This window comes from Eleutherodactylus coqui, chromosome 1 (genome assembly GCF_035609145.1).
Source record: "Eleutherodactylus coqui strain aEleCoq1 chromosome 1, aEleCoq1.hap1, whole genome shotgun sequence".
Taxonomy (NCBI): Eukaryota; Metazoa; Chordata; class Amphibia; order Anura; family Eleutherodactylidae; genus Eleutherodactylus; species Eleutherodactylus coqui.
Window position 1 is genome coordinate 278,623,415 of NC_089837.1, and position 26,342 is coordinate 278,649,756.

Consider the following 26,342-nt stretch of genomic DNA (forward strand, 5'->3'; position numbering starts at 1 on the left):
TTGAGACAGTTGCCGGAAGTCCCCAGCCACATCGCCCGGACCCCGGGAACTTTCCAAAGGTTGGGCATCAGTCACGATAAACTCCTCTGGTGGGAGAGGAACCATTGCTGCCCAATTTGAGCAGGGGCCCGAGAACAGTTCCTGGGAGTCTGCCCGCTCCTCAGAATGTGTCATTGTAATGGAGTGAGGAGGCTGGGAGGAAGGAGGAGCAGCAGCCAGAGGATTCAGAGTTGCAGCAGTGGACGGCGCAGAACTCTGGGTGGACGATAGATTGCTGGATGCACTTTCTGCCATCCACGACAGGACCTGCTCACACTGCTCATTTTCTAATAAAGGTCTACCGCGTGGACCCATTAATTGTGAGATGAATGTGGGGATGCCAGAAACGTGCCTCTCTCGTAATCCCGCAGCAGTCGGCTGCGATACACCTGGATCAGGAGCTCGGCCTGTGCCCACACCCTGACTTGGGCCTCCGCGTCCTCGCCCGCGTCCACGTCCTCTAGGCCTACCCCTACCCCTCAGCATGCTGTATTACCAGTAATGCAGAAACAGAACGCTGTAATTAAATGTGCCGCTTATTGGCCTGTGGTTGGAGGCTGACTTCGCTTACGGAACGCCAGGAAATAATTTTGCGCAAGCCTGCTGTAACACTTAGCTGGCTGCGTATGAATTAGGAGGACAACTTCACCCAGCACAGACCCAGTACACTGAGGACAGTCACAGGCAGCCCAAATAGATTTTTTTCCCCAAATTTTTTTGGAAAGGCCCACTGCCTATATACACTGTATATGTCTTCTCTCTCTGCGTCACCACTACTGGCCCTGGAGTATGTCAAATAACTGCACTCTGTTGCACTGTGGACTGGAATACAGCGGTGATTTAACAGCCAACACAGAGCCAGGAAATAATTTTGCGCAAGCCTGCTGTAACACTTAGCTGGCTGCGTATGAATTAGGAGGACAACTACACCCAGCACAGACCCAGTACACTGAGGACAGTCACAGGCAGCCCAAATAGATTTTTTTCCCCAAATGTTTTTGCTAAGGCCCACTGCCTATATTCAATAAATATGTCTTCTGTCCCTGCCTCACAATATAGGTCTTCTGTCCCTGCCTCACAATATAGGTCTTCTGTCCCTGCCTAACCACCACTTCTGGCCCTGGAGTATGAATAATTACTGCAGGGCGCAATGCTCTGCACGGCCAATATACAAAAAAAAAAAAAAGTGCAACACTGCAAAAAGCAGCCTCCACAGTACTGCACACGGTTAGATGTGGCCCTAAGAAGGACCGTTGGGGTTCTTGAAGCCAAAAATACTCCTAACACTCTCCCGATAGCTGCTCCGGCACCAACAGCACTTTCCCTCCTCTATGTCAGAACAAATCTGTGGCGAGCCGCGGGAGGGGCCGATTTTTATACTCGGGTGACACCTGATCTCGCCAGCCACTCACTGCAGGGGGATGGTATAGGGCTTGAACGTCGCAGGGGGAAGTTGTAATGCCTTCCCTGTCTTTCTATTGGCAAGAAAAGCGCGCTAACGTCTCAGAGATGAAAGTGAAAGTAACTCGAACATCGCGTGGTACTCGTCACGAGTAACGAGCATCTCGAACACGCTAATACTCGAACGAGTATCAAGCTCGGACGAGTTCGTTCGCTCATCTCTACTCAATATGTATGTAAGAATTTTTTTTTTAATATAGGTCTGATCTGTTTGGGGCATTGTCTTTTACACTCGCTTTCATGGAAATCATTACAAACAGATTAGGGAATTTTTAATACAGACCAGACAAATTTAATAGATCTAACCATTTTTATACACATAGATATTTTTCACGTACCAGTTAGTGAGCACATATGACGTCAAAGACATGACATTACTGGTCTCCACAAGGCCATGGAGATCCCTAGGTGTCACCTGTTTACTAGGCAACCTTTCTGTTAAGTATTAGCCTGAACATATTTAGGATGTATTTAGCAGGTTTAAAAAATATATATTTATAAGAAAGAAGCAAATATTTTGTTGTGTTTGTTCAGTTCTACAGGTTGCACAGTTTTGGCTTAATGTCTCATTGACACTACAAGAAAACAACATAACAACTAGAGATGAGCGAGCACGCTCGGATACAGCAGTTACTCGAGCGAGCATCGCTCTTCTCGAGTAACTGCTTACTGGTCCAAGCGTGCTCGGGGGGGGGGGGGGGGGGAGTAGATCTCTCTCACACCCTCCCCCGCTGCCCGCCTCCCGCCCCCGAGCACGCTCGGACCAGTAAGCAGTTACTCGAGAAGAGCGATGCTCACTCAAGTAACTGCTATATCCGAGCGTCCTCCCTCATCTCTAATAATAACACTTAAGAGTGTCTCCACCTTCAAAGATGACTTTGCACTTGAAATTCAGCTATAATTTCCATGAATAGTTGTGTAACTTTGTAAATATCTTACTTTACTAACTTAATACTGAAATAAAACCTGTATTACTGCTCAGACCTGCACTCACAGTTCTGCTGCTCGCTGTCGGAAGCAGTCACCAAACCTGTTAATATCCGCACCCTGGCTGTTACTGCATCTCAGCTCCTGAAATGCAGTAGACCTTTTTTTTCTTTCTATAGCAAATTACTGAACAAAATGGAAATCACCAGAATGAGCTCTGTAATGGCATTGTTTCTACTAGAAGACTTCATGGCACAAGAATAGCGAACTGCAAATGCAGCTTTTCACTAAATTACAGGCTATAACGTGGGATCAGTACAACATAAGTGCAATAAATGAATTTACAATATTACTCAATATTACTAGATGAACTCTCTATGGAAACTATTAAACTGGTGGACACATGCCTTAATTTTGATTTGATTCACACACCCATGTGATTGGTGGCCTTTATATTGGAATAGAGCTAGGTTTGGACGACTTCACATGGGCAGATTTGCATTGCAGAATCCAGAGCGGTTGTCCACCTCAGGGTGCTGCAGCAAATACCATCCATAGCATGCAATGGAAAAGTGATCCTTCCTGTACACAAGTGGAAACCAATTGCGGTTTCCATTCGAGGAGGAAAAATCACAGTGTGCTTTACTTTTGTGTGGATTCCGTGTGGTCGGCTTCCATTGACTTCCAATTTGTGGCCCTTCTGCAATTAAAAATAAAAACAGGACTTAAAAAAAAAAAACTTGTGTACTGAGCATGTCCGAGCTGTGTGGACCATTTGCAGTACAGATGAAGAGAAAAGAAAGATACCTGCGGACGCCGCTGCTGGCAGGGCTGAAATTCGACCTGCTCATGTGCAGGCGTCCTTAGGCCTCCCTCACACAGGGCGTTTTATACAGCATTTAGCCCTGCCTTTTCAGCCCAGCGCTAAACGCTGTACAACACTCCCATTCATTTCAATGGGGCTACTCACACACGGCTGAAAACGCAGCGCCTTCCAACGCTGCGCTTTGACAGCGATGCATGTTCTATTTTGGGGCGTTTTCAGCCCTGCGTCGCCTATTGAAATAAATGGGCAGCGGTTTTAGCACTGCTGAAAACGCGGCAACACTTGGTGCCGCGTTTTTGGCAGCGATAACCGCTCGCCGATTTTCGGGGTGAGGGCTTGTAATAGAAAATCAGTCCCAGCTAGGCTAGAGGAAAAAAAGAAAGTAATACTCACCTAGCCGCTGCAGTCCGGGTCGCGGCCGCTGGTCTCTGCCGCTGATCCGGGCTTCCCCTGCATTCACAAGTCTATTGCCGTAGGCCAGGTTTGAGAACCCCGCTCCGGCAATAGAGTGCTGTGATTGGGCATCGAGCGTGCCGACAACCAATCACAGCCCTTCATTGACTGTCTCAGCCAATCAGCGCCGGCCAGCTCTGATTGGCTGAGACAGTCAATGAAGGGTTGTGATTGGGCATCGAGCAAGCACCGACAATCAACCACAGCACTCTATTGCCGGAGGCGGGGTTCTCAAACCTGGCCTCCGGCAATAGACTTGGGAGTGCCGAGGAAGCCCGGATCAGTGGCAGAGTACTGCAGCAGCTAGGTGAGTATTGCTTTTTCTTTTCAGCATTCTTGGCTGCGTTATAAAATATGTCAGCGCTGCTGAAACGGGGCGGAATCTGCAGTAACGCAGCATTGAAAAACGCTGCGTTTCTGCAAACTCCCTGTGTAAGGGAGGCCTTAGACATGAAACTACCAGCACTGGTCCATGAAAGTGGAAACCACTAATCAGGATTCGGCATTGCACTACCTACAGAAAAACTGCCAATCACGGCGGGATGGACAGAGCTACTAAATCCTCATGAATAAAATGGACTCATCTCTTGCTAGGAGCTGCAGAAACCTACAGAAACAAGCTGTATGTTCTTACCTCCCACCCTTCCCCCAGCAGTTTTTTTCTGTATGGAAAGGACATTATTAGTTAGCTTTAAAAAGACATCGTCAGCAAAGATTCTTCGTCCCTATAGAAAGGAGGGGGACAAATGATCCCACAGCAAATGAGCCCCCAGGGGAGGAGTTACAAATTTTTGTTCATGTCATCACCCCACTACTCCCCATCAATCAGAGAACATATTTGCTCTTTGATTGTTGCATTTGTTTGTTTTTTTTTTACACCCAGAAAAGGAGTGAAATGATGAACATTTACCCATCTAATCACTCCTCTATATTATTCATCCCCCCAGATGCTGCAGTCATCGCTTACCGTGGCATCTAAATGTTTAAAAACGTCTCTCATAAGGCTTTAAATACTGAAAAAATGAAAAGCCCAAAAAGAAAAACCCTGCATATAATTGGTATTGCCACATCTATTAACCCATACTAGAATATATTAGATTTATCAAATAAGGTAAATTCAATTTTAAAAAGTTTACTAAAATCCAAAATAGCAGTTTTCTGGTCAACTTGCATCCCCTGAATAATAAAATTAAAAAATCATATACCTCAAGCATATACCTCAAAATGGTACCAATAAAACCTACATGTTGTCCCACAAAAAAGAGGCCTAATACAGCTCTGTTGACTGAAAAATAAAAATGATTTGGAATGTGGCGCCACGCAAAGTATTTTTGTAAAAAAAAGTGTTTATATTGCGCTGAAGTTGTAAAATGTAACTTTTATTTAAGTACTTTTAAAGAACCCATGCCCTAGGCCAGTGGTGGCGAACCTATGGCACGCGTGCCAGAGGTGGCACGCAGAGCTCTCCCTGCTGGCACGCGCCCCATCGGCCGCTCACCACTTGTGAATACCAGCAGGGGCCGCGGCTCCCCTGCCGGCATTCACAAACAGCACTGCTAGCCGCGCTGATCCCGGCACACACTGACTTCAGCGTGCAGCTGGAATCCCTCTCCCCCCTGCCCCGACGTCTCCTACTACTTGGTTCCGCCAGGAGGGGGGAGGCTTCCAGCAGCGTGTGTGTCAGAGTGTGTGCCAGGAGCATATTAACACTTTCTTCCCCACTTCTGCAGCAATCAGCAATTCCCAGCAACCTGATTGGTTATTTGGGTTGGCTGATTTACCAAACAACCAATCAGGTTGCTGGGAATTACCTATTGAGTCAGAAGTGGGTAAGAAAAAGTTAATATGCATGCCGGGACCATCGCTGACCAGAAGAGGAGCATCAGCTTCCAGTAGAAGGGGGAGGAGGAGGAGGTAAGTATGTGGGTCTTGGGAGGGGCACTGTGGGGTGTCACTATTGCACTGGGGGGTGTCATTATTGCACTGGGGGGCCGCTGGGGGGGTGTCACTATTGCACTGGGGGGCCGCTGGGGGGGTGTCACTATTGCACTGGGGGGCCGCTGGGGGGGTGTCGCTATTGCACTGGGGGGCCGCTGGAGGGTGTCACTACTGCACTGGGAGGTGTTGCTACTGCACTGGGGGGGCCGCTGGAGGGTGTCGCTACTGCACTGGGGGGCCGCTGGAGGGTGTTGCTACTGCACTGGGGGCTGCTGGGGGGTGTCACTACTGCACTGGGGGGGCCGCTGTGGGGTGTCACTACTGCACTGGGGGGGCCGCTGTGGGGTGTCACTACTGCACTGGGGGGCCGCTGTGGGGTGTCACTACTGCACTGGGGGGCCGCTGTGGGGTGTCACTACTGCACTGGGGGGCCGCTGAGGTGTGTCATTGTTGCACTGGGGGGCCGCTGGGGGGTGTCATTGTTGCACTGGGGGGGTGTCACTATTGCACTGGGGGGCCGCTGGGGGGGTGTCACTGTTGCACTGGGGGGCCGCTGGGGGGGTGTCACTACTGCACTGGGGGGCCACTGGGGGTGTCCCTAATGCACTGGGGGCTTCTGGGGGGTGTCCCTAATGCACTGGGGGCCGCTGGGGGGGTCACCATTATCGCTGTGGGGTGGGGGACACTATTACCGCTGGGGCCGCTGTGGGGTGGGGGTCACTATCACCTCTGGGGCCGCTGTGGGGGTCACTATCACCGCTGGGGCCGCTGTGAGGGTCACTATTACCGCTGGGGCCGCTGTGATGCGGGGGTCACTATTACTGCTGGGGCTGGGTCACTATTACCGCTGGGGTATGTTTACATGTGGCGGAAATGGGCAGGGCTGTTTCAAAATAGACAGGGTGCAGATTTTGACTACTTTTTGGATGCGGAAATGCTGCAGAATTTTCCACAGAAATTTCCGCTGAGGACATTCTGCAGTCAAAATCTGCATGCTGTCAATTTTGAAGCGGCCCTGTCCTTTTTAGAACGACGGGAGTAAAATCATACATGGTGATAAGCCCCGCCCCCGACGTGTTGGCACTTTGCGATAAATAAGTGGGTTTTAGGTTGCGGTTTGGGCACTCGATCTCTAAAAGGTTAGCCATCACTGCCCTAGGCACTACACACATATGAACATACAATGAATAATAGCGTTATCCCCTGGAGATTTCCAATCCGTATCACAGCAGCAAACATCTGAGATGAGAGAGGGTACCCTATCCAGGTGGAGAAAACAGGCGCTGTAGCACGACTCGACTTTATGCACAAAAACCCCTGTAGATAGATATCACACCGTAAATATACCCTAAGAATGGATTCAACTGTAACAAGTCTCATCAGGGGTCTGTGTTCAGAAAAAAAGGGTATTTGGTGTATATTGAACACTTTATATGAACTTTATAGGAGGTAGGTATGTATTAGTTTCTGAATGTTTCAAAGAGATTGCACTCCCTGTCGTTCTAAACACCATTTCCATATAACGGGGTTCTTATGGTATATAGTGGATCAAGCAAGCCCTCAATTCTGGGGAGATCACTATTCAATATAATGCTTTAAACCCCTTTAGCTTGCAGATGGCCTAGATCACTGTCTGTCAGTGCAGTACACAGATTTATAATGACCCCTTCCCCAGATATGGACGGAAGTAAAGCCCTTATGTTATCTGTCATCTGCTACATACAGTGGGGGAAAAAAGTATTTAGTTAGATACCAATTGTACAAGTTCTCCCACTTAAAAAGATGAGAGAGGCCTGTAATTGACATCATAGGTAGACCTCAACTATGAGAGACAACATGAGAAAACACATCCAGAAAAGCACATTGTCTGATTTTTAACGAATTTATTTGCAAATTATAGTGGAAAATAAGTATTTGGTCAATTACAAAAGTTCATCTCAATACTTTGTTATATTTCCTTTATTGGGAATGACAGGTCAAACGTTTTCTGTAAGTCCTCACAAGGTTGGCACACACTGCAGATCTCCTCAAGAGCAGTGATGTTTTGGGGCTGTCGTTTGGCAACACGGACTTTCAACTCCTTCCAAAGGTTTTCTATAGGGTTAAGATCTGGAGACTGTCTAGGCCACTCCAGGACCTTGAAATGCTTCTTACGAAGCCACTCCTTCATTGTCCTGGCGGTGTGTTCGGGATCATTGTCATGCTGAAAGACCCGGCCACGTTTCATCTTCAGTGCCCTTGCTGATGGAAGGAGGTATGAACTCAAAATCTCACGATACATGGCCCTATTCATTCTTTCATGTATACGGATCAGTTCTCCTGGTCCCTTTGTAGAGAAACAGCCCCAAAGCATGATGTTGCCACCCCCATGCTTCACAGTAGGTATGGTGTTCTTTGGATGCAACTCAGCATTCTTTCTCCTCCAAACACGACGAGTTGTGTTTCTGCCCAACCGTTCTACTTTGGTTTCATCTGACCATATGACATTCTCCCAATACTCTTCTGGATCATCCAAATGCTCTCTAGCAAACTTCAGTCGGCCCTGGACATGTACTGGCTTAAGCAGGGGGGCACGCCTGGCACTGCAGGATCTGAGTCCCTGGCGGCGTAGTGTGTTACTGATGGTACCCTTTGTTACGTTGGTCCCAGCTCTCTGCAGGTCATTAGGTTCCCCCGTGGGGCTCTGGGATTTTTGCTCACCGTTCTTGTGATCATTTTGACCCCACGGGGTGAGATCTTGCGTGGAGCCCTAGATCAATGGAGATTATTAGTGGTCTTGTATCTATTCCATTTTCTAATTATTGCTCCCACAGTTGATTCTTTACACCAGGCTGCTTGCCTATTGCAGATTCGGTCTTCCCAGTCTGGTGCAGGGCTACAATTTTGTTTCTGGTGTCCTTCGACAGCTCTTTGGTCTTCACCATAGTGGAGTTTGGAGTGTGACTGCTTGAGGTTGTGGACAGGTGTCTTTTATACTGATAACAAGTTCAAACAGGTGCCATTACTACATTTAATGAGTGGAGGACAGAGGAGCCTCTTAAAGAAGAAGTTCCAGGTCTGTGAGACCCGGAAATCCTGCTTGTTTGTAGGTGACCAAATACTTATTTTCCACCATAATTTGCAAATAAATTCGTTAAAAATTAGACAATGTGAATTTCTGGATGTGTTTTCTCATGTTGTCTCTCATAGTTGAGGTCTACCTATGATGTCAATTACAGGCCTCTCTCATCTTTTTAAGTGGGAGAACTTGTACAATTGGTATCTGACTAAATACTTTTTTCCCCCACTGTAGATCACTGCCTATATTCAGAAGTCAGCTGTCTATTTATCTATTGGGTTCCCATAACATGAAGGGAGCTGATGACCATCAGCAGCTTGTCACCATTTATCAATGTGCGCCAACATCTCATCAGCACATCTCTCCCATTCATCCGTGTAGTAGCTTTCTAGAGTGCAATCACTAGCATCGGCTAGCAGAGTGAGTATAGCACATCCTATCTACACTCCTAACCAGAAAGATCAGTTATAACAAGTCCCTGCCTTTCTAACTGCCTATAACAGCAGCACCAAATGTCTGTCTGTTTGTCAGCTGTAACTGGCAGCTCTGGTAAATAGAGCAACGCACTGAGGTTAAATAGTAACCCCGCCCAATTGGGACGTGTCTTAGGATGTCAATGACCAATCAGATCATGACAGGATCCAACTCCTCCTTATTGTTTCCCAGGCAACAGAGATGCAAACACATTCTCTAGTTGCAGAGCTGGTATTCTTCACCAGTATTCTTGTCGATGATGATCTAATTTGACAGCGTGTTGATATATTTATCATGAGGTCATCAGTTGGCCAGACCTTATGGATATGCATCACAGAACCCCTAAATATAATATAGATGCAAACATGTATACACACAAAGATAGATGACAGTGCTCAAATGGCTCCTATATATTGCAGTGTGATGATACATAACCTATATTGGACAATCACCTTTTAAAAACCTTTCTAAAAAGCAAGTGTAAGGCCTCATATTCACGGGCGGATTGGATTTCACATGCGGAAGCCCACAGCGGAATCCGACCCTGCCCGTGGTCGAGGACACGGCGGGATTCTATTTACCCGTCCGGGTCTTCTCTTTTCTTTACTGAAGATGTGTGCAGAAGTGCTTGCCGGCACGCCACCGCACATGCACGTTGGAGGTTTTTCTCCCGTTAAACTCCTGTTTTCCCGCGGAATCCGTGGCCCCTCCACAAATGAATTGCGGACGGGCCGCGAATCGGACAGCTTCCATTGACTTCAATGGAAGTCAGTGAGGGCTTTCATCTTTATATATATATATGTATGTATATATACATATGTATATATAGATATCTCCCAGATGATCCCTGATTCTTCATCTTCCATCTTTGTGTATATAAATGTGTGGTACCACATCTGATACATATATATTATATTCATGCCTTCTGACCAACTGATCACATTATGATAAATATATCAACATGCTATTAAATTGGATCGTCATTGACAAGATTGCTGGTGAAGAATACCAGCTATGCAACTAGAGAACGTGTTTGCATCTCTGTGGCCTGGGAAACAATAACGAGAAGTCGGATGCTCAGTCAGGTGACCTGATGATTCTGTGTCATGTGACTGGTATCTGATTGGTTATTGATGTCAAAGACACACACCCCATCTAGGCAGGGTTACTCCTATTTAAAGGGGTTGTCCTGCGCCGAAACGGGTTTTTTTTTTTTTCAACAGCCCCCCCGTTCGGCGCGAGACAACCCCCGATGCAGGGGTTAAACAAGAACACCGGACAGCGCTTACCTGAATCCCCGCGCTCCGGTGACTTCTTACTTACCTGCTGAAGATGGCCGCCGGGATCTTCTCCCTCGGTGGACCGCAGGGCTTCTGTGCGGTCCATTGCCGATTCCAGCCTCCTGATTGGCTGGAATCAGCACGTGACGGGGCGGAGCTACACGGAGCTACACGGAGCCCCATTGAGAAAAGAAGAAGACCCGGACTGCGCAAGCGCGTCTAATTTGGCCATTAGACACTGAAAATTAGACGGCACCATGGAAACGAGGACGCTAGCAACGGAACAGGTAAGTGAAAAATTTCTGATAACTTCTGTATGGCTCATAATTAATGCACAATGTACATTACAAAGTGCATTAATATGGCCATACAGAAGTGTATAGACCCACTTTGTTTCGCGGGACAACCCCTTTAACCTTAGTCTGATGCTCTACCTACCAGAGCTGCCAGTTACACCTGAGATGCTGCATCAGGCATTTGGTGCTGCTGTTATAGGCTGTTAGAAAGGCAGGGACTTGTTATAACTGGTCTTTGTAGTTAGGATGTGCTATAGTCACTCTACTGCTAGCCGATGCTAGTGATTGCTGAAAGTTACTACAAGGATGAATGGGAGAGATGTGCTGATGAGATATTGGGGCACATTGATAAATGGTGACAAGCTGCTGATGGTCATCAGCTCCCTTCATGTTATGGGAACCGAATAGATAAATAGACCACTGACTTGTTAATATAGGAAGTGATCTATGTAGCAGATTACAGATAACATAAGAGCTTTACTTCCATCCATAGCTGGAGGGTATCATTATAAATCTGTGTGCTGCACTGCCAGACAGTGGTCTAGGTCAGGGGTTCCCAACCAGATGATACTTCTTACGGAACCTCAACGTAATTTTTCTTTACGGACCTTCACCGGATTTGACACATGCGCCCTCTGGCAAAATGACGGACACGTGCGCAGGAGTCGGGGAGGGCCCCGGGAAATTTAAAATCTCTTTTCTCATGGCTACCAGTCATAAAAGGTAGCGACCTGCCTTAGGCCGGTCTCATACGATAAGATAGGGATTGCAAAGTGGCATGTTCTATTTTACCATGGATATCTAAATAGAGCCTATTCTGCTCCATGGTCTCAGATATAATCGCAACCCGTAATCAATTACATTGTGTACAGGCTTACGGGTACCCGTGTAATTGCTAAGCAACGGCGCGGGGAATATAAACAAACAAAAAAAGATGTACTGTGCATTACCGTCTGCGTGAGTATGCAGAGATGCGCAGTACATTACACGTCCGTTCACAGGACTACAGCCGGGCTCATAGCTGGGATCCACTGCGGGCTTCCGCAAGTGTATTCCACATACTGCCGTGTGAACCTAGCATTATTTTTAGGAAGTCATCTTTTTTTCTGCACAAGTGTGCGATGGGGCCTGGAATTTATTCAGTTGTGCTCTGAAAACCAACAGGTGTTCCCTCCTTATAGGCCTTGCCATGTGTCATATAAGTAGATTGGGGCTACAATGAGGGAATTGGTGAACACAGAACAGCTAGTGCTATAAATGTTTGGGTGCGTCTCCAGTTTTCCAATTCTCGCCGCGGGACCCGACCCAAGCGCCTGCAGGGACGAGCGCGTACTCACCCGCGCCCGGCGGCCCCGTCTCTTTCATGTGCCGGCTGCCGGGCAGCCGGCGCATGCGCAGACCGGAGCCGCCGGCTGCGTGAGTGACGTTTCTGTGCGAGGCTCTGCGAGCCCCGCACAAAAATAGGACATGCCGCGGTTTGTTTGCCGCACGAGATTTCGCGCGGCCAAACCGCGGCCGTCTGCATAGGATTGCGTTTGTTAACCGCTTGTTAACTTGTTTTCATGTGCGCTATAGAAAAAAAAACTGTGATTGTGGAAGAGATCTCTGTATTGTCCCCTAATATATTTTATACATCGTTATTAGTTGGCCCCTCAGCAGTCTTTTTTTTTCTAAACCAAGTAATCCCAATTTTGATAACCTCTCTGAGTATTTTAGTCCGCTCATTCCATTAATTAATTTGATTGCTCGCCTTTGAACTCACTCCGACTCTGATATGTCCTTTTTGAGTACCGGTGCCCCAAACTGTACACAATATTCCATGTGTGGTCTGACCAGTGACTTGTAAAGAGCAGGAACAATGTTCTTGTCATACGCTCCTATACCTCTTTTGATGCACCCCATGATCCTATTTGCTTTGGCAGCAGCTGCCTGACACTGGTTGCTCCAGTTAAGCTTACAGGTAACTAAAATCCCCAAGTCCTTTTCCATGTCAGGGTTTTCCAGTGGTTACCCATTTACATGTATTTCTCCTGCCCATGTGTATAGCCTTACATTTATCAGTGTTGAATCTTATTTGCCACTTTTCTGCCCCCAACTTATCCAGATCTATTTGCAACTACATTCTGCCCTCTCTGTAAATAGTCTTGCATTATCTGCAAACATTGCTATTTTACCGTACAATCAATAAGTATATTGAATATGGCCCAGTACTGCTCCCTGTAGTACCCCACTAGTAACAGTGACCCAATCAGAGTATGCACCATTAACAACCACCCTCTGTTTCCTATCACTGACCAGTTACCTACCCACTGACACACATTCTCACTTAGATGAAGCATTCTATTATTGTACCAAATCAGCAGAGAGCATCAGAAAACTAACATACAGGCATGCAGATGATTACTATGCAAGTGTGGAGCTAGGAAAGGGTCAAAATATGATCTACAGCCCTAGTTCGTACTAATGACACCACTATTATAAGCGCTGCGGAATAAGTTGGCGCTATACAAATAAAGATTATTATTGCACAAAATCCATGGAGCACATCAGTGACTGTTATACTGAGCTAGAGCAGTTATACTACATTGTATTATGAATATGTATCTTTTCCCAAGTTGGAGATTTATATCTTAACCAATTGAATATAAGTTATGTTTTAGGATACACTCTCTTTTAGTGGTGTTATTTTGATTTGGTTTAATTCCAGGGTCTAGGGGCTTGAACAGATGAGCGTGTTTTAGTCCCGTTATGCAGCCGTGAGAATCACAGCCGCTTAACGGGATGAAATAAAACCATTGATTTCAAGAGTACTTTTCACTATTGGTTTTCTCTCATGTTACTATGCATGAGAAAAGATAGGACTTGCCCTATCTTTCATGTACATAGTTAATACTAATTGCGAGAAAGATAGGGCAGGGCCTATGTTCCCCCTAACGCAGAGTTTGGTTCGATTAAAAAACACAAAAACAGTTTAATGCGCTAATATGTTCCATAGCGGCGAGCATATTGACACTTACGCAGATGTGTTTTTGCCCTCTATTGATGGACTAGGCCTCTACTAAACTGAAATTTAATGCTGTGGTTCAGTCAACAAATTATATGGAGCAATGTTTCCTCGCCCCGCACCTTAGGTGTAAACCCATAATATATATATACTTTCTGCAGATAGCATGTATACATGATGGGCACTGTGTAAGGGTGAGACAAACTGGAGGGGACGTCACATAATCGGCAGATGGGAGGTCTTTCTGCAACGATAAACACTGCACTCCTAGATCATGTGAGTGTGGGGGTCAAAGGCACAGGTAAAAATAATATATCATTGCTAATTTAATTTGTATAATGCCAGAAAAACATTTCCCCATACTTTTTGTTGACCGGACATTCCTTATAACATTGTTTTCTTGATGCTATATTTTTAAAAGTATGTTTGTCTACAGGCCTAGTATGTCTGGGTTGCATCTAGTCAAGCAGGGACGTGAACGCAAAAAAATTGATTTACAGAGGGATTTTACAGTGGCTTCACCAGCAGAATTCGTCACTCGCTTTGGAGGGAATAAAGTTATTGAAAAGGTATATTATTCGGGATATTAACATTTTTATTAAAAAAGTGTTTATTTCTTCCATACAACTCTATTCTACTGCTGGTAGCTACACAAAAATGACATGTTTGAATACTTTCTGTATTATACAACAGGTGCTTATTGCTAATAATGGTATAGCAGCTGTCAAATGCATGAGATCAATCAGGCGGTGGTCCTATGAGATGTTCCGAAATGAGAGAGCAATTCGATTTGTTGTCATGGTAACTCCTGAAGACCTAAAAGCAAACGCAGGTAAATATCACATTTTGATCCATTACCCTATAGTGGTTTTTCCTCATTAATCTCATGTTTTTGCATTTATAACTTTTCCATTCTACGTAGTACTGTGCTCATGTCATGAAAACCCAATCATTTGGCTTTGTCTGTGACAGAACTATATGTAGAAATGTGTTTGTAAATAGAATAAAGTATATTGAAAGTAGGCTGATGGCCTTCTTGAAGAACATCATTTCTTAGAGCAAACAAGAAAGAAAATTAAAGGGAAAATACTCCTTACAGTAGCAAACTTAATTGAGAGGAGGAGTTGGGTTAAACAGCAGCACAAATGAAAAAGACTTGGGTATACTAATAGATCACAGACTGTAGTGATAGTCAACACTGTGATGCAGCAGCAAAAAAATGCTAATACAATTCTGGGATGTATTAAGAGAAGCATAGAGTCTAGATCACATGAGGTAATTATCCTCCTCTACTCTTCCTTAGTCAAACCTCATCTGGAATATTGTGTGCAGTTCTGGGCACCCAAATTTAAAAGACATAGACAAACCTAGAGCAAGTTCAGAGAAAAGCTACCAAGATGGTGAGCAGTCTGTAAACCATGTCCTATAAGGAACGGTTAATAGATCTTGGAATGTTTAGCTTACAAAATGGCTGAGAGGAGACTTAATAGTTGTCTACAAATATCTAAAGGACCATCGCAGTGCAGAGGAATCAGCCCTATTTGCACAAGGAAAGACTAGAAGCAATGGAATAAAACTGAAAGATAGGAGACAGAAATTAGATATTAGATATTAGAAAAATCTTTCTCGCAGTGAGGGTGATCTATGAGTGGAACAGGTTGCCATGGCAGGTAGTGAGTTCTCTTTCAATGGAAATGTTCAAACAGAGGCTGTTGTACCCGGTGTCCCTGGAGGTCTTTTCCAACTCTGCCACTCTATGATTTTATTTATCACATTACTTAATTCCCGTAGAACGCGGAGGCGTATGCCATCAGGTCCTGGCAATTTGTCTATTTTAATCTTTTTAAGGCAGCTCTGCACTTCTTCCTGGGTTAAGGCACTTCTTCCTGGGTTAAGAGGGTGATGTTTTGTGGGGAGTTTACTTTATCACTCTGCATCTCGTGACATTTCCTTTTCCTCTGAATGCACTGGAGAAAAATCTATTTAATAAATTTGCTTTCTCCTCATCACCTTCTACAGTTTTTGCTACATTATTTTTTAAAGGGCCAACAGTTTCAGTATTAATGTTTTTACTGTTTATATAACTGAAGAACAGTTTAGGGTTAGTTTTACTCTGTCTTTCTACACATTTGCTGTGTTTTATCTGCTTTTCACATAATTTATTTTCAGCCTTATTTTTAGGTTTTTAGTGCTTCTACGCTGCCATCTTGTTTTAGTAATTTGAATGCTTTCTTTATTTATTGCCTCCTTTTAGGCCGGCTACACACAACCGGATTTGCATTGCAGAATCCAGAGCGGGCGTCCATCTCCGGGCTCTGCAGCAAATACCTTTCATAGCATGCTATGGAAAAGTGCTTTTTCCTGCACATGAGCGGAAACAATTTGCGATTTTTCGCTTGCAGAGGAAAAATCACAGCATGCTCTATTTTTAAGCGGATTCCGTTTAGTCAATTAACTTTGAGGAAAGGTTGTGGATTATGTGTTGAAAAAGCAGGGTTTTTAGAAAAAAACATTTTGTACTGCGCATGTCCATCGGCGAACCATCCGGACCATATACACAGCACAGAAAATGACAGATACACCGGGGCACCCGGAATCCGACCCGTTTGTGTGCTGCCGGCCTTACATCTTTAGTGAGCCACATTGGTTTTCTCCTATTCCTAACATTTAGATGGTTTTAGACCTGGTTTCAGCTTGCTAGGACATACTGTTCTGGACATATTCACAAAAAATCTGAATATACACACAGACAGCCTTTAGGTCTGCTGAGATGTTTCGGCAGCCATGTGCTTTGCTACAGGAGTCTTTTGTCGAAATGTAGGCTTTCCTTTTTGGAGGCATGACTAGCCTGAAAGCGGTTTAATTCAAGAAACTGCTCAAATTCAGTATAGGTGCAGTCCATTCACGTCTGGGCTGTTATGCACAGAAATTTGATGTCTCACCAGCGGTGTCCCGAAGACGTTTTAATTAATATTTGCGTTTGTATTACGCTTTTTTTGTGAATATATTGAGAACAGAAGATCCCAGAGAGCTTAAACTCGGGTAACTCAGGTCCTTTGGAAGGTTTTAGGGTCTAGTTGTTAGTCTGTACATAAACAACAGAAATGTAATTTATATACATTGGCTTCATATCACTAGCAGTTTTTTTTTAACCGCGCACACAATCTACAAACTAATACATAGAATGGACCTGTGCAAAGCTGGGTAGTTTTGCTAGCACTATACAAGTTATATATATTGTGAGGGATTAGCGTTTAGGATCGGTAGCAACCTGGGCATAAGCAGTCAGAGACAGTGACACATAGGATAAAGTCTTTAGTCCAGGCTTTGCCTGGGTTTATTTCCAAGCAAACAAAAGCAAAATACAGGCCTTAACATCAGGCAAACATAACGTAAATCCTGCTCGTCTGAGCACTTACTATACATGTAGTGTCCCTGTCTACGTACTGGTAAACAAATGGCTCCTGCACACAGCCAGCCAGGACTCTCAGACCTGCAGAGGTCTCAGCTCTCCTCCTGGCCCTGTAGGCCCAGGCTTTATAAGGCCTGGTACCAGCCCCACCTGGTACGTGGGAGTGACCATCCCACCCTTCACTTTGGTCACTCCAGGAAAAGCCAGCCCGGATTATGCGGCTTGGAGCCACTTACTTACTACAACGTGTTAGTAGCTTAATGCTACTAACACTATACTGCCGGCTTCCTCCACCGAGCCCAGGCTGCTCGGTGGCACATATCTGCCCAAGCGCTCCCCAAGGCAGCATAGGAGAGCATCCTAGGCGACACATACCTGCCCTCCAGCACCTTGCCGGTCACCGTCCCACATACCCTCCCCCTCTGTTCGAGCCTGTGGGGTCGGACACCTTTCGCCGTCATGCAATGCGTCCTTGATAAGGCATCGGCATTGCCCTGTAGCTTTCTGGCCCTGTGCTCTACCGAAAAACTAAAGTTTTGAAGGGTCAGGAACCATCTAGTGACTCTGGCATTTCTTTCTTTTGCCTGTGACATCCATCCAGGTTAAGGGGGAGTGGTCTGTGATCAGCCTGAAGTGCCGACCTAGCAGGTAGTATTTTAGGGATTCCCGGGCCCACTTGATGGCTAGGCACTCCCGTTCAACAATACTGTAATTTTTTTCCTGCGGCGTGAGCTTCCTGCTCAGATAAATTACAGGATGTTCCTCTCCTACTTCCTGGGACAGAACTGCTCCCAGTCCCACATCGGACGCGTCTGTTTGGACAATAAATTCTCTTTTAAAATTGGGTGTGACTAACACTGGACGTTTACAGAGGGCCCGTTTTAACTCTTGGAACGCCTTTTCTGCGTCAGGGTTCCACTTGACCATGACTGACTTACTGTTCTTGGTCAAGTCTGTTAGGGGCGCTGCTATGCTCGCAAAGTTTTGCACGAACCGCCTATAGTACCCTACAATGCCTAAAAAGGCTCTCACCTGCTTTTTAGTTGTGGGTTGTGGCCAGTTCTGAACGGCTTCAACTTTATTGACCTGGGGTTTTATAATACCCCTACCTATTATATACCCCAGGTATCGGGCTTCTTCAAGACCCAGGGCGCACTTCTTTGGGTTTGCTGTGAGCCCTGCTTTTCTAAGGGAGTTCAGTACTGCCTGTACCTTGGGTAGATGGCTGTCCCAGTCTTCGCTAAAGATGATGATATCATCTAAATATGCGGACGCATATTGACGATGGGGTTTGAGTATGGTATCCATCAATCTTTGGAAGGTTGCTGGGGCTCCATGCAAACCGAAGAGTAGGCAGATGTACTGAAACAACCCTTCTGGTGTGGCAAACGCAGTCTTTTCTTTCGCGCTCTCTGTAAGGGGAACCTGCCAGTAGCCTTTAGTAAGGTCGAGAGTGGAAAAGTACCTGGCATGACTAAGTCTCTCAATTAACTCGTCCACTCTCGGCATCGGGTATGCGTCAAATTTTGACACGTCATTTAGCTTCCGGAAGTCGTTACAGAAGCGCAGAGAGCCATCAGGTTTTGGTATCAGCACGATAGGGCTGGACCATTCGCTTTTCGACTCCTCAATTACTCCGAGGTCTAGCATTTTCTTGACCTCCTCTGAGATGGCTCGTCTGCGGGCTTCTGGAACCCTGTACGGTTTTAACTGAACCTTTACCCCCGGTTCAGTTATAATGTCGTGTTTTATGACACCAGTACGCCCTGGTATATCAGAGAACACATCTGAGTTACGTTGTATAAATTCCCTCGACTCTTGTTGTTGGGATTTGGACAGGGACCCTGACACACACACCTCTGGGACCTCACCATGGGGGGTGCTCACTGCAGTCAGGGCTTCTCTGTCCTTCCACGGCTTAATTAGGTTTACATGGTACAACTGTCCTGGTTTCCGCCTACCTGGCTGGTATACCTTATAATTTACCTCTCCGACTTTCTCAATTATTTCATAGGGCCCTTGCCATTTTGCTAGGAATTTACTTTCCAGGGTGGGCACCAACACTAGTATATGTTGGTGACCCCGGGCAGACTTTACCAAGGGCCCAACTAGGTCCATAGCGATCCGCTCAAACGGCACCTCTATGATGGGCAAGGGCACTAAGGGGCTCCGGTAATGGGGCATATGAGCTGTTATTTGACACTCCGGGCACGACTCACAGTAACATTTTACCTCACCATGTACCCCCGGCCAGAAAAAACGCTGAAGGATGCGTTCCCTAGTCTTTTCGCTCCCGAGATGACCTCCCAGCACATGCTTGTGCGCCAGGTCTAAGACCATCCTGCAATAAGACTGAGGTACCACCAGCTGTTCCACAACCTCCCCACGGACCTTGTCAACCTGATACAACAACTCTTGATTGACTGCCAGGTGTGGAAACACAGTATCAGCCCCCGGGAATTGAGGCTCCCCATTTAGTACTTTAACATTTTCCCTGGCCTTTACTAAGGTGGGGTCTCGGAGCTGCTCAGTTCCGAAATTGGCACGTGAGACCTCTAAGTCAGGCATAGCAACCACTTCGTCCTGAACCTCTGTCTCACCCGCTAGTACTGTTAAGGGAAAGTTATCCCCATTCTCTTGGGTCACCCCTACTGCTGGAACCGTACCGTCAGGGTCAAACGGTTCTGGACACACATCATACACATTTGCATTATCATGAACCTTATTTGCAGACGACCCTCGGTGTCGCCACAAGTCCCAAAATAGGGGAAAGTCTCTCCCGAGGATCACGGTGTGCATTAAGGATTTTACTACGCCCACCTCATGGGTGGCAAGTCCACACGGAGTATCAAGTCGTACAAGGGCAATAGGATACTCCTTGGTGTCCCCATGCACACAAACAACCCCCATGCGACGGCTGGTGCAGGTTGTGGGATCGACCAGGCTGGAGTGCACCAGCGTAACCAAGCTCCCTGAGTCCAGTAGAGCTGTCACCGCAAAGTCATTCACCTTTAGGTGACATAATGGTCGATCAGTCTCTGACGCAGTCTCTGCAGAACACACTGGCCGTGCGAACATCGACCTCCGCCGGGCAGAGTCACAGTCCATTGGTTCCACGGTAAGTGGACAGTTGGCAGCAAGATGCCCGGGCTCATGACAGCGCCAACATCGTATGGAGGCCCGGTCTCCTTGGGGTTCTACCCGGGACCCGAAGGTCCATTTGGGGCTCCTCCTCTGCCCCAAACGATCCCCCTCCGAGCCGCCTCCCCTTGGGACACTTTTGACACCCCTTACATATGAAACAGTCTTACCAGGGGCTCCAGCCGACTTGCTGTTCCTGGGGTTGGAACGTCGAGGAGGCACGGCTTGCAGTAAGTCCTCCGTGGCTTTATACCTCTCGACGAGGCTCACGAGTTGGCCCACATCCTGGGGACCCCCTTGTCTCACCCAGCGCTGGATTGCGGGGGGCAACGAGCAGATGAACTTGTCCAGAACCACTCTTTGTACGATCTCCGCCGGGGACGACTCCTCCGGCTGCAGCCACTTTCTCACCAGGTGGAACAGGTCGTACATCTGGGAGCTAGCTGGTAGGTCGTCCGTGAAAGTCCAGGCGTGTACACGTCGGGCCCGCACATGGGTGTCCACGCCCAAGCGTGCCAGGATCTCACCTTTGAGCTTATTATAGTCCTTGGCATCCTGCTCACCGAGGTCAAAGTAGGCCTTTTGGGGTTCTCCAGTCAGGAAAGGCGCTACTACCTCAGCCCACTGAGGCGCCGGTAACTTCTCCCTCTCGGCCACTCTCTCAAAGACCGCGAGATAGGCCTCGATGTCATCGGTGGCCGTCATCTTTTGTAAGGCCGTCTGTACCGCGGTACGGGTGGTGGGGAGCGAACCAGACGACCTCTGCACACTTTGCGCCAGGAGAGCATTAGTCTCGGCCTGAGCTCTCATGGCCTCCTCATGGATCTTTTGCTGGGTCGCCGTCACTTGTTGCTGCTGGGCCAACGCTTGCTGTTGCTGCACGTTCATTTGTACCAGCTGCTTTATCAGTTCCTCCATCTTGGCAGTATCTGATGGCTGTGCCGTTGCAGCTTTCACCCAGGACATGGGGGTTACAGCACTCTCCAGTCAATCTCTCTTGGGCGGTTGCCCTTAGCAACGGTTCACCAGCTGCTGCAGCAAAATGTCCATTAATTGGTGTATGTCTCTTTAAGACCGCTGCCCGCATCCAAACACCATATGTGAGGGATTAGCGTTTAGGATCGGTAGCAACCTGGGCATAAGCAGTCAGAAACAGTGACACATAGGATAAAGTCTTTAGTCCAGGCTTTGCCTGGGTTTATTTCCAAGCAAACAAAAGCAAAATACAGGCCTTAACATCAGGCAAACATAAAGTAAATCCTGCTCGTCTGAGCACTTACTATACATGTAGCGTCCCTGTCTACACACTGGTAAACAAATGGCTCCTGCACACAGCCAGCCAGGACTCTCAGACCTGCAGAGGTCTCAGCTCTCCTCCTGGCCCTGTAGGCCCAGGCTTTATAAGGCCTGGTACCAGCCCCACCTGGTACGTGGGAGTGACCATCCCACCCTTCACTTTGGTCACTCCAGGAAAAGCCGGCCCGGATTATGCGGCTTGGAGCCACTTACTTACTACAACGTGTTAGTAGTTTAATGCTACTAACACTATACTGCCGGCTTCCTCCACCGAGCCCAGGCTGCTCGGTGGCACGTATCTGCCCAAGCGCTCCCCAAGGCAGCATAGGAGAGCATCCTAGGCGACACATACCTGCCCTCCAGCACCTTGCCGGTCACCGTCTCACAATATATATATATATATATATATATATAATATTTTCTGGATGTGAAATCTGTTATTGCCCTACTTTCTTCATGTGTTAGTAATTTTTTTTTAGTATTTCTTTGTGATCTTCACATAGCTCTGCTGCAAAAGATGTATCCTAAACTTAAATCATGGTGCAACCATAAAAAAAGAAATAGGAATTCCTAGCATATGCATTTAAGACTATAAATTGCAAATGTTAAAGCACTTTTTTTTCTATTTCAGAGTATATAAAAATGGCAGATCATTATGTACCAGTTCCTGGAGGCCCAAATAATAACAATTATGCTAATGTAGAGCTTATTCTTGATATTGCAAAAAGGATTCCAGTACAGGTAATATTTTCTTGTTTGCTCCTACTTATTGAATACAGTAATTTTCCGTTAAGACAAGTCACAGCCGCAGCACTCAAAACGGGGATTCAAAAGACATCCAATCTGGTTCCCCTAATAAAGCTGTAATATACAGTGAGGAGAAGTATTCCAGAAGCCCGGTCTGGTCTGGATCAAAAACCAAGGACAAGCTAGGCAAAAAAGTGACCAGGCAGCATCTGATGATTAAAAAGAATCAAAATTTCTTTCTTTATTCCTCCATCCAAAAAGACCAGCGACATTTCGGCCTTTTTCAAGCCTTGTATCCCACGTCGCCGGTCTTTTTGGATGGAGGAATAAAGAAAGAAATTTTGATTCTTTTTAATCATCAGATGCTGCCTGGTCACTTTTTTGCCTAGTAATTTTCTGTTAACCACATCTCTTTGTGTAAAGCCTCATGCCCACAGGCAAAATTGAATTGTGGAATCCGCGCGATGATCCGCAGTTCAATATGCCCATAGACATTCATTGGGCATCTGCAGGTAATTAAATACCTGCTGATGTCATTTTTTTTCCGGCGTGCACATCGCACGCCCGGGAAAACACCCGCAGCATGCTCCATTTTCTGCAGTTTCCCGCACGCACTACTTCCATTGAAGTCAATGGAAATTGTACGTACCACGGCACAGATGCAGCTGACACAGCGTCCGTGCCACGGATCCGCGGGAAAGCAGGAGATTTAAAAAATAAATAAATAAAGCACGGCGCATGCGCATAGCACGCCGGCCGGCATACCGAGCGCATCCGCCATGCAGAAGAAGGAAGATCTGGCTGCGACGAAGAGGACCCGAAAGGCAGCCAAGCGGGAGTAAATGTCTTTTTAGGCCTCATGGCTGTGGGCAAGGGTGGAAACTGTGCGTGCGCCTGGACATGAGGCCTAACACTCTGCAATTGCGAGCTCACTATTTTAGGCAACTATACTACTATTACCTGACATTATAATTTTGTGAATTTTTGTAACATTAATTATATCTTAGAAGAGAAAATGTGGCATCCCCCTGTTACGCAGTGGGGTTATGGCTGCTGACTTCCTTCATCTCTTCCCACCCTCTTCCCATCTTCTCCATTCATGACTTTAGCTTGTTTATTGACCTTTTTGATCTTTGATCTTATTTATTTACAAGATATAGCACTAAGCCCAATTTATTTGTAGGCACTGCGGATCCACATCCACTGCTATGAAACCCCTTTCTTTTTTTAGCAGTCTGCAGCAAGTTTCCTTTCCTTTCCCTGTCTGCAGGCTCTCCGTAAATGTTTAAAAGCCTCATCAGTCAGTAAAAATCTTTTTTCCCCAATAAGCTAGTGCATTAACAGAAATAAAAAGATGTTGTATATATTATGAGACTTCTGCTGTGAGAGTGGAGGAGGGGCAGCAGGTGGGTATATCTGATTGGTCAGAGCACACAGCACAGGTCTCCAGCTTTACAACAGCACTCACCCACTCAGCATAGTTCTAGTGTGTATTCTATCAATATTGGTATTCCAGAATTTATCTTGCTTTTCTTTAGACTGTTCACAATATGTAAAATCATTCTGTTCAGGGCCTGCCGCTGAATGCCAATAGAGCTGTTGCAATGTGCCATTGACTCCCTTTAGGCCCAATGTCCACAGCACGCACAAATTCTGAGTGCAGAATCCCGCACAAAATCTGCCTGTGCCCACGGCCATGGGACTTTTTCCTACCTCTCCAGAGCCAGCGTGGGTCTCCTCCATTGTGGCCAGATCTTTCCTCTGCACGGTGGATGCACCCTGACGCGCCCGGTGCATACGTAGTGCTTTTGTTCTTTTCAAAATCTGCTGCTTTACCCAGTATCAGCTGTGGCTGTGCCGCGGATCGGACGGCTTCCATTGACTTTAATGGAAGCCGTCCAAGCAGGAATCAGCAGACAATGGAGCATGCTGTGATTTTCTACCACGCGTGTGATCCACACACCGGGGGGGAAAAAAAATCACATCCGCCTTCTTTAAATTGTTTTGCGGATTCTAATGTATCCCTATGAGCGGCTTGATTTGCGGATCTCGCGCAAATGAAACATGCCTGTGGACATTGGGCTTTATTGAAACCTAGTGTTTCAGGTTCACTATTGTTTACAGTATAAGATATAGATATGTATCTCTTTTAATAAAAAAATAAACACACCGAGCAATGTTTTATAGTGCACAGCAGATATTTTTAAAGGATAAAGAGGCTTTTGTGTATACATCCTTTAGTTTATGTGCCATATATGGCACATAAACTTAGTCAGACCTTAGTCAGACCTCATCTGGAATACTGTGTCCAGTTCTGGGCACCCCACTTTATAAAAGATATCGACAAATTGGAACAAGTTCAGGGAAGTTACCAAGATGTTGAGCGGTCTGCAAATCATGTCCTATGAAGAACGGTTAAAGGATCTGGAAATGTTTAGCTTGCAAAAATTAAGGCTGAGAGGAGACTTAATAGCTGTCTACAAATATCTGAAGCGCTGGCACAGTGCAGAGGGATCAGTCCTATTTCATCTGCACAAGGAAAGACTAGAAGCAATGGGATGAAACTGAAAGGGAGGAGACACAAATTAAATATTACAAAAAACTTTCTGACAATGAGGGTGATCAATGAGTGGAAAAGGTTGCCACAGGAGGTGGTGAGTTCTCCTTCAATGGAAGTGTTCAAACCAAGGCTGTACAAATATTTGTCTGGGATGATTCAGTGAATCCTGCATTGAGCAGGGGGTTGGACCAGATGACCCTGGAGGTCCCTTCCAACTCAACCATTCTATGATTCTATGATATAATGTGGGGGTGGGGGCCTCATCACACTGTAACTACTTAGCTCTCAGTCCCAAATTCAGCCAATGATAGCTCAGTGGCATAGAGCTTGTATCTTAATAAAGCTCTTCTAACTTAATGCAAAAGCTCCAGTGTATTCCTATGAGATACAACTTCACATTGCTCTCCTCTACCTCTCGCTTGTCAATCATAGGTTTCTCCATGTCAACTCATACAAGCTGGAAGCACAGAAGAATAGTGTAAAGTTGCATCTCATATGAACACATTGGCAATTCTGCACACGGGAGCTACCAGAGAGGGTTAGGCCACTCTCACACAGACATTTGTAAAAATGCTGCGTTTTAGAACTGCGTTTGTAAACGCGTTCAGCTGCATTTTTAATGCACCCCAATGGCCTAAAATAGAGCATACAACGTTCGTTTAAATCAATGGAGGCGCTAAATGCTGAAAAAAATACCAGTGTGTGAGTGGTCATACTGTGAGTCCGGAGAGTTTTATAACTCTGCTAATCATTGTATCCAAGGCCCCTTATTTACAGATCATGCTGCCTTTGACAAAAAAAAACTGAATACGGACCTATTAAAGGCCCATATACACTTGCCAACATCGTCATGATTGTTTCAAACCAATCATATTGATGATAAATGTTTAGTGTTAACAAAGTAGAAGATCGGTGATAAAACCTTCTGTGTTTGACCATCTTTGTGACGCCATAAAAATAATTATCGGTGGCATGATTGATACATTTAAATGCCACTCATAGTGACTTTTACACAAAGCATTGCTGCCTAGAGTACAGCCATATTCTGGTGGTGTTTGGTATAGACAGTAATCTCCAAGATTTATGTGTTCTGGTGGAAAGTACAGTACACACTATGCAGTATCAAAATCTGGAATCTGCATATATAGAACAGGCCTAAATATAGTGGCTAAATACGCTCGGCAACATTAAATTGCAGCATCAAGAAGGACAAGCCCTAAGGTTATGCAAATCGTGGAAGTAGGAGGTGTGGCTACGATATGCAAATGATCAAATTTTCAAGAACCTAGTTTCAATCTGTGGCATGTGAGAGGGGCTTCAATGGTATCAAAGCCAAATCAAAAGCAAATGTTTTCAGCTGCATGAAACCTCAAAAATTAGATTTTGTGGCATGATTATGCATCGCCTCCTTTTTGTGAACGTGTCAGTTA

At 46.0% G+C, this 26,342-nt stretch overlaps 1 protein-coding gene across 1 annotated transcript in view; it reads left to right on the forward strand.

Annotated features, from left to right (window-relative positions):
- Window positions 1–26,342, forward strand: part of ACACA (acetyl-CoA carboxylase alpha) — an 856,108-nt gene that overhangs the window by 21,861 nt on the left and 807,905 nt on the right. The window contains exons 3-5 of the mRNA XM_066609221.1: window positions 14,193–14,325; window positions 14,450–14,588; window positions 22,237–22,346. Coding sequence (XP_066465318.1) covers window positions 14,193–14,325; window positions 14,450–14,588; window positions 22,237–22,346 — 382 coding nt within the window. The remainder of the gene's footprint in view (window positions 1–14,192; window positions 14,326–14,449; window positions 14,589–22,236; window positions 22,347–26,342) is intronic.